The sequence below is a fragment of the Falco punctatus genome (genome assembly GCF_963210335.1).
Source record: "Falco punctatus genome assembly, chromosome: 16".
Lineage (NCBI taxonomy): Eukaryota > Metazoa > Chordata > Aves > Falconiformes > Falconidae > Falco > Falco punctatus.
This window is the reverse complement of record NC_137596.1, coordinates 3805677-3820128: the sequence shown is the minus strand read 5'-3', so window position 1 is coordinate 3820128 and position 14452 is coordinate 3805677. Positions and strand designations below refer to the sequence as shown.

At 46.7% G+C, this 14452-nt stretch overlaps 1 protein-coding gene across 2 annotated transcripts in view; it reads right to left on the bottom strand.

Annotated features, from left to right (window-relative positions):
* The window catches only part of BARX2 (BARX homeobox 2), a 120955-nt gene that overhangs the window by 30480 nt on the left and 76023 nt on the right, over nt 1-14452 (bottom strand). For both annotated transcript variants that reach the window (XM_080366633.1, XM_080366632.1), the window contains one exon: nt 1-14452. This exon is cut by the window's left edge and continues 30480 nt beyond it. In XM_080366633.1, coding sequence (XP_080222759.1) covers nt 14201-14452 — 252 coding nt within the window. In that variant the 3' untranslated portion in view covers nt 1-14200.

Here is a 14452-nt window from a genome sequence, read left to right as displayed (position 1 = left end):
ACAGCCTGTTTAGAAAGATCACCTATTTTTAATGCGACATCTGTTATTACGCCAAAGTCCCCATCGCTTCTGAAAAAAAAAAAAAAAAAAAGCTGGATAAAAATAGAACTTTATTAATTATAATCACCAGCAATTACAGAGCTGATGGACCCAATTCTGCTCTTGCCTACAGCCACCACAAGGGCACGATGCCAGGGGAGGGAGGGAGGGCAGGTCTGTGAACCCGAAGGCACGTGAGGGGTTGCACGGGGCATGTCCACGCGCCCATCCCCGACGAGCGAGAAGCGGCTCGGTGCAGAAGGAGAAGGAAGGGCGTACTTGAGAGCTTAATGAGGCTGCAGGACTCGCTGCCACACGATGCTTCTGAAACCCAAGAGCCAAAGTGTAATTTATGTGGATAATAATACCTAGGGTCATTATAGCCAGAAGAAAGAAGCAGTTGGAAGGCATATACCATGTCATGTACCGGGGTTAAGCCAGCTGTTAGAGGTTAGGAAAAGGGCCATTGTGGAAGAAAGATTGCTCTGCATCTGTCTGCTGCTGTGCCTTGTATTTCCCCCTGAGCCCCTGGCACCCACTGCTGACACGGGACAAACCTCAACCTACTCTTCGGACACCTCGTCTGCTAAATTGCTCCGTATTCTCCACTTCCACCCCATGTGGCGGGGGGCGTTTGGCTAAGAACACAGCAGTCAAAACCTAAGGCACCTGCTTGTGCTGGAGGTACCAGGGGATCATTAATTTCCATGCAAATCAAGGTCTGGTGGCTTCAGATGTTATCTAAACGTCAGCAATCTCAGCTCGGGAAACCAACTTCACGTCCTTGTACAGTCAGAGGTGGCTCTGGAGAGCATCACCTCTGCAGGGGGGCAGGATAAATTGTCTCGTTCTCTGCACTGGCCATACTGGAAGAAGATGGTCAGCTCAGACTAACCAGCAAACTTGTAGATGGTCAAAGGCAGGAGAGATGAAGCCCACCCAAAGGGAGAAGTGTTTCAAGCCGCTGCTGTGTAGCACTGTCCGACTGATTCTCAACATCAGAATTTTAAAATTTTATAATTTAAAAAAAAAAAATCAAGGTAGTACAAAGTTTATTTCCTCATCTTTTCACTGTTAGTCCTGAAAGGGTTCATTTTTTGCATACCATAAAAGCAATAGCAATATGATAAAGTGATACAACTACCAACTGAAACTGGAGGAGGATGTTGGAGAAGGAGCCAGCAAAAGAGGGTAAGTGACAGCAATTCCACCGAGGAGCCGTGGCAGCATTTCTATTAAATCCAGGTGAAACACACTGGTATGAGCTTATTCGACTTAAGAACAGGAATGAATAAGGCAATTTGGGCGTGGGAGTTACACTACAGCAAAACAGTGATGGGACCTGAGAGGGCTCGGACCCCAACCTGGCCAGTAAAGCTGATGGGGGCTCCACTGGAGATGGGCGTGAAGATCCCATTCAAACATTAAGGGCTGGTGGCTTCAACCTGAACCTCTCTAAAGCTGCTGCACGGCCCCACAGGAGCACGTACATGATTTGCACGCTGAGATTACTGACTGCCAGCTTTGGGTGCCTCCACGAATTCACCGCCCCTCGCAAGCTCCACCACAGCTGTGGGTTTTCATAACCCAGCTCCAGACCCGAACGCTACAGCTTGCTCCCACCCCTGCCTCTCGCATCCTTCTGCTCCTGCTGACTGGGGCTGGGATTGTGGGGGATAAAATACTACCTGAAAGTCTGTTATAATAAAAAATATTTTAAGAAAAAAAAAAGCTCACAGGGATTTGGGAGAATTTACGAGAAACTCCTCAAGATTTACACCCTGGTTCACAAGCCAAAGCCTTTCAAAGGAATTCGAATACATTTCTTACAAGAGGCTGAATGCATGTCCACGCTCTTACCGCTCTCCGACAGCATCCCTGGGTTTTGCACTCTTGCTACTCTTGTCTTTGTTATTTTGAGGACTGGACTTCACCTCCTTGTGCCTTCAGCTTCCCTATCTGAAAAATAGGTGTCTCACCCTGGCTTAGAAGTTTTGCCTCAACTAATGTTGCTAAAGCATTTAAAACCGTGGCCGTGGAGTTCTTGTTTTCTTGATTTCACCCTGTAAGGAGAGTAAAGCTAAAGCTGATTGCTACAGAAAAGAAGCCTTTGTGTCTCATCTTCCTCCATCAGATTAAGTGTCGAAGGTATGTTAAGAAATGAGACCCCAAAGGGGTTAGTGGTGTCCATTTAAATCTCTCAAATACCTACACGCAAATATACCGAGTGCATGAGGATTAACTCTGAATCGGAGCGGATTAGTCAAGAAGCCTTGCAACGGCAATGTGGAATCGCTGGAGAAAAATATATAAAATAGTCATTTTTGTCAACTTTACAATACAACTTGATCCCCCATGTATAATGAGCTGTAAGCCTGGCAATATCCCAGGATCAGGTGAAGAGAAAACTTTCACTTGGGAAAAACAGCAGAATTCACAGGGTCGAGCATCAGAGACATGAGAGATGGGAAACCTGAGGCCACCTACCTCCCTCGCCCAGCACCCAGCACTCCCCACCGGCTGCGTTCCTGGAGCTCGTCCAGTCCTCCTTCAAATCTAGAGTCACACGCACATATATATATATATAAAATATATATATTTACACACTCCCCAGCAATTAAAGACAACTATGAAAGATCAGGAGGTGAAGGCCGTGACTCAACACACAAGATAAAGGGAGCAAACAGACAGCCTTGCTCCATCTCTTGAAGGCTCCGTATAAGGATTGACACTAAAAATCGAGGAGACGATTCCCTTTCAGGAAGAACATTTGAAATAAGGCAGGCACCGCTTCCTGCAGGACTTCCCTTGCTTCTGAGATGTTTCAGCTGGAGAAGAGCATTGAGGAGCCCTTACAACATCCTTCCTGGGCTAGAAGTTGCTGCCGTGCTGCACGGGTGGAAGAAACAAATCTCGAACCTGTGAATCCAGTGGCAGCAGAAAGGACACAGCGTTGCCCTTCTGCCAGGCAGGGGGCAGAAACAGGAAACGATGGTAAGGTGTTTAAGGTGTTTTTCAAGATTATCACGAGAAAAAGGTCAGAACTGCTCCCAGGCTGCTGTAACCAGGGTTGCATTTCATGCGCAAAACTCTGCTCGCTTTTTGCCTGAAAATTTCCCTGCCTGGAACTGGTTGCCAGTGGCTGCATGACTGGTCACAGCTTATTCATAGCCTTAATTAGCAGGTGTGTGACTGCCTGTTTAGCCACATTTTTAGATCTCCGGGCTCTTGCAAGCTGTCAGAAAGAAAGGCATTATTTTAGTTAAAATACCACTGCAAAACAGAGTGACATTCAGTTTGACGTGTGAGGATAAATTAAGGATAAGGATACGTTAAAGAAAACTCTGAGCGCCTTCGTCACATTCCTATATTCAAGGAGAAACGAAGCTGAGTTTCAGTTGATCTTGGCTTCTTCACTGACCTGCAGCAGTAAATTTTCCCCCTTTTTAGCGTTTAAATAGTCTGTCAGTGAATGATCCCATTCATAAAGTGCTGGCGATGACAGTTCTGCAAAGCTAAATGGCACTTAACAGCACACCTAATAAATCTGCAACAAAAATAAACAGAGAGGATAAGGAAAAAAAAGATTAACAATGCCAGAGCTAAAAAAAAATATTAAAAAAAAAACAACATTGGCAGGTATGCAAGGATATTGTTGTTAAAACTGTTTGAAATGGTATTGTGCAGGATTGCTTCCATTTCCCACCCCTGGCTGGCTGACCTTTGAATTCTCAGCAGAAAACGGGCTCGGCTGATACCTGGGAACTCTGCATTTGGTGGGATAAATCTGCTGCCGATGGTGTGGTTCCATCTCTCCGTGCCTGGGTGCAGGTATCCGCTCCCACTGGGACCTTCTGAATTAGCAAAAGGGCAGCTCTGCTCTCACGGAAAGCAACACTTGAGTTTTTGAAATGGTAACTCTGATTCCATATAGAAAAAAATGAATGCAAAGACTCCAATTGCTGAAAGCAGGAGGCAGATTGAAGGGGGAAATGAGGGCAGAAAAGCTGGAACTAGTAAGAAACAAATCTCAGAGAGCTCTTGTGTCACAACCAAGATGCTTACCACAGAACCGCAAACTCCAAGAGCAAAAGTTTCAATAAATCGATCCAGACAAAGGTGGCACTGAAGAAATGTCACATATATTTAAGAACTGGAAAGAAAATTGGAAACAAGCAGACTGAACACAGGCTTCAATAGTGGAGGGGGCTTGGGGGGGGAGGGGGGAAGCAACCCTAAATGGAGAGGAGATACAGGGGAATGGGATAATGTGGAAAGTTTGCTGCGCCTAATCTCTGTCTTGAATTAATGGATTTTCTAGATGAAGGAAACACAATACACCAGCTATTTGTACAGACTGTATAATTCTGTATAGGGAATTAATAACTTCACTGACAAAAGTGGGGTTTTGTGTGAGAGGGTACAAGGGTGGCTAGAGATCAAAGGGAAACGTGTTTGGAGGGAGACAAGTGGGCTCAAGGAAGTTTATTAACAGAATTGTTCAGGGTTCAGACTGAGACTAATTTTATGTAAGTCTTTAATTAAAACCCTGGGCAGAAAAAGCAGAGTTGAGCCAGCAAAGTTTGCTGACGACAAAAAGCTGAGCCAAATTGCCATGACCAAAAAGGGCTGCACATCCCGCAGGAAAACCGGGAGATGAAGGACTGGAGCAGAGAAGCGAGACATGGGAGGAGCAATCCAGGAGTGTGGTAATCAGTGAGTGATTCAACAAGCTTTCTGGCTACCAAAATCAGGTGGCACATATTAAAACATAATGCAATTATAACTCCAAAGTGAGCCACATCAGGTATTTGTGCTGGAGGTCTCACTGCTGGGAGACCTTCTCTGCAGCAATGTGTCCGGCTTTCATCACCCGTGTTCAAGAAAGATAAATACAGCCTGGAACAGAAGCAGCTAAAGGATATGAGAGTGATCAGGGGAAGGAGGTTATCTCATGAGACAAGCCTCCAAGCGCCCAGCAGGATGAGGGCTGCACGGAGATACGATCCCCAGCTATAAATACCCAGGGAGAGAAGCAGCAGAGAGGGAGCAGGACTGTTTGCGCTACCGGACAATGCTAGTGAAAAAAAAAAAAAATCCAAACCAGTCACATGGGACGTATGTAAGCGTGGACAGAAATTTTAATGAAGGACGGCCACAGGCGTTTGCCTCTGAAACGGCTTGCTGAGAGGAGCAGAAAGGTTTTTAATCAGAGATAGAAATATTTATGAAAGTATGAACTAACACATGCAACTGCAACAACCTGGTCTTGCTAACCCCAAGAGACCCTGCTAACCCCGACTTTTCTCTCCTGCCGTCACACAGGATCCCACCTGGAGAACGCACCTCCCAGCACACACAGTGGAGAATCCCGATGCACGGGGGAAAGGGCAACAGCTGCATCCCATTTCAGAGGCATCCATCTCCTGCTCTGCTGCCATTGCAACTACACCGAGTTTAATCAAACGAAGCTCTTGGAAAGCACAAGCAGGAAATGAAACTGATAAAAAATAGGATCCTCCGAAAAAGAGAGCACGGCTCTGAGGAGCACTCGGGGAACATCACGGATCGGCAGTGCTCCCCTGTTTACCTGCTCTAGAGTAAGGTTTTTAATTAAAGACTTACATAAAATTAGTCTCAGTCTGAATCCTGAACAATTCTGTTAATAAACTTCCTTGAGCCCACTTGTCTATCGGAACTAGAGCTTAGTTTCTGTGCTGACAGCAGATCCTTACAAAGAGCCATCAGAAAAGAGGCAAAAGGTAGAAAGCTTTTGTTTTCTGAAGGGAAAAAAAACAAACAAACAAAACACAAACCAAACCACCCATCCTGCCTTTGCAATCCGGTTGCTGGACTTGCAGTAACTCCTGACTTAGGAGAACGACTGCTGCGGGAGAGCATGCGTGACACCCTCCAAAGAGCTCCATCTTCAGAGGCAGGATTCTCTGCTGCCTGACAACCAGGATCTCTCTTGGGAGTCTCAGATTCAGACTTTGTAGACTTATCTTGGCCCTTGTTCCCGGGCCCACGTCCCACTGCTCCTCCGGGCTCTCCGCGGATCGCTGCTGGAAATGACGGGTTCCGTACCGCATCCCAAAGGTCAGTGCCTTTGGCCTAATCCAGACTGGGGCTGGGAGCCAAGGAGCAGAGCATTCTTCGGGAAGGGGTTCAGAGGGACCCCTCCACAGCTTTTGCGAAGGGGAGGATCAAGTTCATGGGCTTTCACTTCTCCCTGGGTGGCAACACGGGATGAGGAGAGGGGCTGGTCCTTGGGAAGGGGAATAAGGAACCTCAGATTTAGCGGGGCAGCCCTGGCTGAGGTTCACAGAGGAGTTATCCCATCGCTCCTGGCAAAAGCTTAGGGCAAACGTCAAGCCATCCTCTACTCTTTGACGTCTTCATCTTACTGCCCACGGTGGGTGACTTTCCACTGCACAAACGGATCTAATTATTACCTCGGGGGTAAATATTCACTCGGGCACGCAGAGAATAAGGCAGGTAACTCCCAGTCTGGGCTTCTAATCCCATTATCAGACACCTCCTCAGCATCATTATCCTAAATAATGAAACACAGGGGAAAAAAAACCATTGTGTTTCCAGTAACGAGAAGCATGGACAACAGAGGAAATAATTTCTCTGAGTCATGCTCCCCACCCAAATAATAGAAATAACTCCGTGTGGAGAAGCAGATGACGTTATGGATTCACTGCACTTAATTTTCATCAGGAAAATGTTCCTACGAGCAAATCCCAGCACAGAAAGCCAGCTCTCCCTACTTAGGTGGCCTGGATTCCACCTACTTGCTCTCTTTGAGGTCCGCAGAGAGCTGATGCTGTGCATCCCTTGTTTGCAAGGGATCGGTCCTCTCCAACCAAAGCCGTGCTCCTCTGATCATCCCACATTGATCTGGGGCTGGGTACAGCCACCGAAAAAAAGGGAGCAATTGTTCCGGAGGTGGAAAGCAGTTCTGATGTGGCAGCTTGTGGTTTGGGAGCAGACTGGGGCGTCTGCCGCTCAAGCCCTGCCAGCACGGGTGGATCCCAGCTCTGGGAATCCTAGAAGGTGCAATCCCCAGCCGCCGAAGCCCGAAGGACCTGTGGGAGCAAAGCTGGCTGGGAAGGGGCAGATGTCGGAGGGTTTGGAAGAGGAGCCGGAATTACAGGCAATCCAAGCTTGCAGTATGAAGAGGGAAATTCCCATCTCTCCTGGCAGGACCGTGGTGCCCAGAGCACCAAGGCTGGTACGTGTGCGTACACGCTAAGGACGGGGATGGATGATGGAGGAAAAGTTTCCCTCGTCTCACCGAGCTGGTGCCGCAACCTCCCAGCAGCAGAGCTGTGAGCAAGAAGCCCCCAGCCTGTGACCTGTCAGTGTATTTGTCGCTTTTTAATTCACCGTTTTAGCTTGTTTGTTTCTCCTTTAGCCACCAGGTGTCCAGGAGAGTCTATATTCTCCAGAGGCCCCAGGAAAGCTCCAGAGAGCAGCTATGTGATCTGGCTTTAAGAATAATTTCACCCCTGAACGTTAGCTTGCTAAAAAGCACTCAAGAGCCACGAAAACCTGCAGGGTTTGCATCCAGCAGTCTCGAGAAGAAGCCCTGCTGTTTTCATGACAGTTTACACCTCTTCCTCCCTGCTCTTTTGCAAAAAGTACTACCATAATACCATAATTGTGAGGTGACACCGCTGGAAAAGCCACCCAAGCCACCTAGCTGTGACAGGGAAGGATGCTGCTGAAAGCTTTCTCCCAGCAGTTTCCTCCTTGCATGAATACTGGGACCGGGCTGCCTTAAAGCAGCTCTCAGACCTGTTCTGATTGGATTCACTTGCTGCAATGGCCCCTTTGCTGCCTTGCAGGGGTGCAGGGTCTCTGGTCCATAGGTCTGCATTATCCCAGCCCGCCCCAGCAGCATCTCTGGTCCACAGGTCTGCGCTATCCCAACCCACCCCAGCAGCATCTCTGGTTCGTAGGTCTGCCCCAGCCCAGCCCACCCCAGCAGGATCTCTGGTCCATAGGTCTGTGCTATCCCAGCCCATCCCAGTAGCATCTCTGGTCCATAGTTCTCCCCCAGCCCAGCCCAGCCCAGCCCACCCCAGCAGGATCTCTGGTCCATAGGTCTGTGCTATCCCAGCCTGCTCCAGTAGCATCTCTGGCCTCTGGGTCTGCCCCAGTGCAACCTGCCCCAGCTCATGGAGGTCTGTAGGCATCGGCCCCAGCAATGGGTACCACAGTCTGGTGCAGAGGGTTCGCCGTAGCATCGGTAAGGGCTGGGCCATGGATGTGCTGAGAACAGTGTCTCCAGCGCCCAGGACCTTGTAACATTCACCACCTGCTAACAATGGCAGCTGCTGCTCGGAAGAGGCACGAACAGCCTCCTACGGAAGCCTAGAAGGCCTGAAATATTTCACTATGGGTTTATCTAGAAGGGGTTTGTTCCTTTGGTTTTATGCAAATATTAGAAGCATTTGCCCAAAGGGAAACCATCGCTTCCTCTGCTTTCGTTAGTGCTCTGGCATGCTCAGCAGCCTTCTTCCCCAGGAAATTTTAGCTTATGAAATTTCTTTCTGATAAATTTGTTTCTCACTAATCTCCAGGGAAGAAAAAAAAACCACCCTCCCAGTTTTATGCAGGAAGGTAAGCTGTCCAGGACCGGGATGATTTCAGGAACCTCTCTCAGTGTGTAACTGTCTCTATTACTCTCAATTGTTTGACAAAACAAGAGCTTCGGTGTTCCCAGCAGTTAACTGACATGTCAGAACAGCCTGGAGGGGCTCGCTCTCCCCGTCAGCAACCGCCGAGCCGTGCCCCTCTCTCTTTTGGCACCCACAGATCCCAGCAGCGACAAGAGGTGCCTTCCCCGCTCTTATGCTACGGCGTAGTTACTCCGTTGTGTAGGGACAGTACGTTCAAGGAGATAAGCAACATGGGAGGACTGGAATTGGGGGGAAAGCTTAGAAATCACAGGGTCTCTGGTTATGAGGAGGAAAAAAAAAAACAAAAAGAGAATTAATCATTTCTGCTAGGCCAAAATATGTATTTAGATTTTAGGGTTCAAAACCCTCCATTGAAAATCACCCTCGTGAACTTTAGCTCCAGGAGTTCAAAGTCTTTGAGCTGGTACCTAGTAAAGCACAAGTTGACATGGGAGTTGATGGGGTTTTTCATTGTCATTTTAACCAAGTATCACTAATTTAAGAGATTTGAATTGCAACTAAGTATGTTTGCACTGTGCCACTCTTGTGAAAAAAAAAAAAAAAAAAAAAAAAAAAAAAAAAAGGAAAGCTACTGTGCTGCAGAGATTTATAAAGCTACTGTGCTCCAGAGATTTATGCCCCCAAAGCACCTTCAGGTTACGGGAAAACGTGATAAATCCTACCTGGCAGCACCAGACCTTGGGAAGAAAGAGGAGCGAGGTTCTTCCAGGATGCTCATGCCCAGCATCTAAAGATTCCATAGGATCTAGGCTTCACCAAACCTCTGCCATGCGAAGACACAGATTTGGGCTCAGATCCTGCAGCCGAAGCCTAATCCAACTGTTCTTCACTCTGCTGCATCCTGACTTACACAGCACAGGAGGACACTGATGGAAACCCCGTCATCCACCACTCCTGCACATGTAGCTAGTCCCCAGGAAAATCTCTCTTTACAAAACCAGAGCTTTGTCCAAATTTACCAAAAAAAATACTGACTTTTCAACACGATTATTGTTCTCCCCAGTTTTAGCTGATGCAGTCCAGCTTTTCACCTTTGCTGTTTCACCTCCTCTCTCCCCCCTCTTTTTTCACTCATCCCTTACTGCCCTTTTCCGTTTTGTGTCTGAAGAAAGATGCTGGAGAGAAGGGGGAACTGAAAACCCACCCAAACAACAGATTCCTTTGTACCAGCCTGGAGTTGAACAAATACATAGCTTTTTTTTTTTTTTTTTTTTCCTTGCAAAACAGGACGGAAGCCCATTCATCCTTGCTGGGACCTGGGGGAACTTACCACCTTGCAGGATGAGCTCAGTGCTTTACCAAATTATCTAAACAGCGGGTACAATAAAAGGTGGGTCCCAGCCAGAACTCCGGATATGAGCACTTTCCATCCCTGTAGGGGAGTTGGGATTTCGACATCGGGGCTTGTTCCTTGCTGTCAGAACTGGAAGTCCAACACCCCTGAAACATCAGCAAGGTTCAACCCCAAGGGCACACGTCTCTGATCAGACTCCGCCGGTGACAAGCACACCTAAGGACAGGAGACCTCGGTGCCTGGGAGACAGAACAGGCAATCACCTTTTAGAGAAATAAAAATGATATAAAAAAAAAAAGACCAGAGCAAAGGCTTCGCTGCCACTCTCTGGGTTAAGGTGAAGCCTGTTTGTGCAGAGCTCCTCAATTCTGGCTGCAGGCAGCAGTACGCTTTGGCTGCACACCGGACCAGGGTGCCTAAAACCAGGTTTGTCAAGTCCCTTTCTGGGTCTCAGGAGCACAAAGCAAACACAACTTGCAGCCACAAGAGCCGGGCATCACCGCAGCCCCCTTTAAAGGCCAAACTCAAACAGCCAGGCGTTCTCCAGCCCAGCCTTGAAGCCCAGCTCAGCTCAGCCCAAAGCCAAGGGGAAGAGCTGCTCAATTCTTCCCACTCCAGCCACAAGACCAAAAATAAGCCCAACAGATGAAAATCTTAAAACAAGAAAAGGAGCACTTGCCTACCAACAACAGCTGGGATCATTGTGTTCAGTTCTACTAGAATTTTAGATGTTTTTCTCCAGCTGCAGATGTAACACAAAACAGACAATACGAGAAGGTTTAGCCAAGAAATAGTTCCATGGTTTCACCGTTTCTCCCCTGCTGTTTTCTCTCCAGCCAAACACACACATTCTGAACGTGCTTTCCGTGAACATTCAGGAGATTATCGGGAAAGCCAGTGAAAGTAACGCAGAGTGACTAAGTATCAGACAGCTTTTCAAGGGCTAATTTTGCACTTAAATGATCACATCGAAAAATAATGATGCTAAGATTGCAACTCATCCAAAAGAGGAACAAAAACCTCTTCAATGTCATAGGGACTCATTAAAAACTAGCCCAGACAGCTAGAGAATTGCATTTTTACCCAGACTGACGCATAAGTGATTAGAATGGGATTAACAAAAAAAAAAAAAAAACCACCACCAAACCCAACCAAACCCCGAATTAAAAAATCACTGGAACTGTTCCCACTGTAAAGTGGGGTTGAGTCAGAAACAATTATTTTCATCTGGGAAGTGGAAATGTCATTTTGTAAAACTTACTTTAGTTTTCGCTGGGAAATGACCAGCTTGGCTTTCTTTGTGGTTTAGAAATGTATCTTTAAAATTTTTTGACATTTTCTATTTTCATTATTTATTCGTCTCATTGGATAGCACAGAAACACCACACACCGGTCCCTCTTTCAGGGCAAGAAGGCCATTTTTTGTTCCTGTTTCTACTTTTCTTTTCCCCCTGCTACGTCCATCTATCAAAATTCCTCAATCAGACAAATCCAGTGGGTGCCAAATGCAAAAAAAACCCAAACCCAAATCCAAAACAAACCCCCAAACCCACGTGCATTATCCGTTTTATGGAACACATTTTGGTTGAAAGAAAGGCTCTATACTGAAATTTCAAGATGCTACAGTTAAAATGCACCTCAAAAAGTTTTTTGAGAAATCCACTAGAAGACATTTCCACTTGGAACTCAGAGAAGTTAAAGCATCTTTGATGCCTTCCCTGATGGATGGCTTTTTAAGTTTCTGGAACGATCTGCACACACGATTTGATTTAATGAACTATTCAGGCTTCCAAATGAACCTAGTAGAGATTCTTGCAGACTTTTTTTTTTTTTTTTTTTCAATCTGATGGTGAAATTCATTAGACAAATTATTTCCAGTAAATTGCTCTCTTCACCCTCACCAAGTACTGCTGCATTTAAGACTTGTGGAAACATTTTATTTTGAGATAACAGTGCTGATGCTCGTATCCAAGAACAACAGAGGACGATTATAGATTTCATAGACCATCTAATCTAATTCCTGGATAAACAGGCCATAGGCCTTTTTAAAATTAAATGCCATTTCAAGTCCAATAGATACGGTTCAACTAAAGCACAGCTCTGGAAAGAAAAAAAGGACATCCACAGATAAAGAATGTGCAACAACATAGTGTATCATAACCCCGGACAAGTGCCAAAATCCTGCCCCGCCACCCCTGCCTCTCGCTGTGCCCGTCACGAGGATGTCAGGGCTCTGCAGGACAAAGTGGTTCAAACCCAAATTTTGATGCATTTTAAAGGCAGAGGAAAGATTTTGTCACTCACAGCCTGCGTTTGCAACACAACAGGCAAAAGGGAAATCTTTTATCCCATTTCCATCCCTCTGTGCCACAAAAAAAACCCCCACCAAAATAGCTAAATGGCATCAAATGCCTGGGAATTTCAAAGTTTGTTGCAAGGAACCATTGCCCAGCTCTGGTGAATTTGGTTTAGGTGCAAACCTGTAGATGCACTTAAACATGCAGATGACTTTTCAAAGTTGATTCCTGTGTATTAAAGACACAGTGCAGCAACGTCCCACCCTGGCTGGAGTTTCACCATCGAAGTCTTACCTGATGCAGATGCACGTGCCATTGCAGAGCCAACGCCAAGGTGGAATTAGTCCTCCAAACCCTGTTGAGCAAGAAACCAGGGAAAAAAAGAAATCCTTTCTCCCCACTCGACACTCCTTGGATAAGTCACTTGAGATTTATGCCTGCGAATTGTTACCGCCACCCCATAAAACGGATATTAAGAAATCATCTTCACAGCCTCACAAAGAGCCATTTGCTGGATGTCCAGGCATAACTGCAGGAGGGGAGGTGACAGAAAATAGCTGGAACGCCAGCGTTGTCACTCCGACACCTTCACCTGCACCCAGTGGCAGAGGGGCATTAACCGCAGCCCTCCCTGCCACCAGCAAGGTGCTGCGAGGAGGTTTGCACAGCGCTGGCTGCACAGCGGTGTTACGGAAAGTCTGAGGACTCCCATTTTCTCCAGGGTTTCTTAGAATGGAAGAACCTAGCCCAGAATAGCATTCTGAAACAGCAACAACAACAAGTGTTTTATTTATATATTTCATTTTTAATTAAAAAATAAAGGTTATCTTAATACATCTCTTGCAGCCTTTGGGCAAAATGCACCCTTAACAAGACTTTATGAAACATGATGCACATCTATTCTTGGCACACATCTTAAACAAACGTGAACTTTCTGCAGCAACTTCTTAAATCCATCATTCTCCCAAAACCCTGAAAACATTTAAGTGTTCTTTAAAAAAAACCCTACAAAATTAGAAGTGGGCCCAAAGCAAAAAAAATCCCAGATCCAAGCATCCCAAAGCTTTTGGAGCAGACTCAAATCCAAACCCTCATCTCGTATGAAGTTTTATCCTGGATCACTGCAAATTCACAGACACGGCACCCAAACAACCAAGACAGATGAAATCTGAACGCTGAGCCGGGTACGGAATCTCACTTCAGCAGCTTTCATCTTTGCGTTGGGCCAAAACAAATCTGCGGGTCTGAGCTCCTTCCTAAAGCTCTTTAGGTTGGGCCCATCGCTAACAGAAATAAGTGCTGGTTACAGGAGGGAACGGTGCTGTCGGAGCTCCCCATTTCTTAGCCCTCCCCGATCCGCGACCGGACCAAGCCCTCCGTCCGTGTGCACTACTTTAAGGGCAAGGATAAAGCCAAGCGAGCACACTGAACCCTCCGGCACAGCCGTATCGCTACGCGTCTGCCTCCCGCCGCCTGCAAGGAGCCCTGCACTTCTCCTTCACTTGCCAGGAGCTGCCGCGGGTTTTCAGACGCGGTTTTCTCTGGAAAGACGCTGAGGCCTCTGCCGCGATCCGTGGGAAGGCTCGCACACCGCCGGAGGGACGGGTCGTCACCGCTCCCACGGGATGTCCTTGTTCCACCGTGGCCCGTGATGGCTGATTCCCAAAGGCACAAAGTGACCAATCTTTAGACTTATACACGAGGTCTACATATATATATATATATTTATATATATATGTACACACGCACAATTACATACATATTTAAATATATATATACACATATATATATATTTGGTTTTGGTTTTTCTCTTTTATCTATTTTTTGCTTTTCTTTTTCCCTCCTTTCTTTCCCTTTTAACTTAATGGTGTAGTCTCCTCTGAGGAGGGCTCTGGTATATGTTCTGGAGACTTCTCTGTCTCCAAAGTGACTTCTGGCTTCTCCTCTGTCAGTTTAGGCTCCTCCGGGGCTTGAGATCCCTCCAGCTCCTGACTCCGAGCCTGGCTGTTCATTTTCTCTTCCGCTTCAATCTCCTCCGAGGTGGGAATGGAGTTTTTCTTTGGACGGCCTTTGGGCTTTGTTGGAGCTTCCTGTCCACCCTTGAGCAC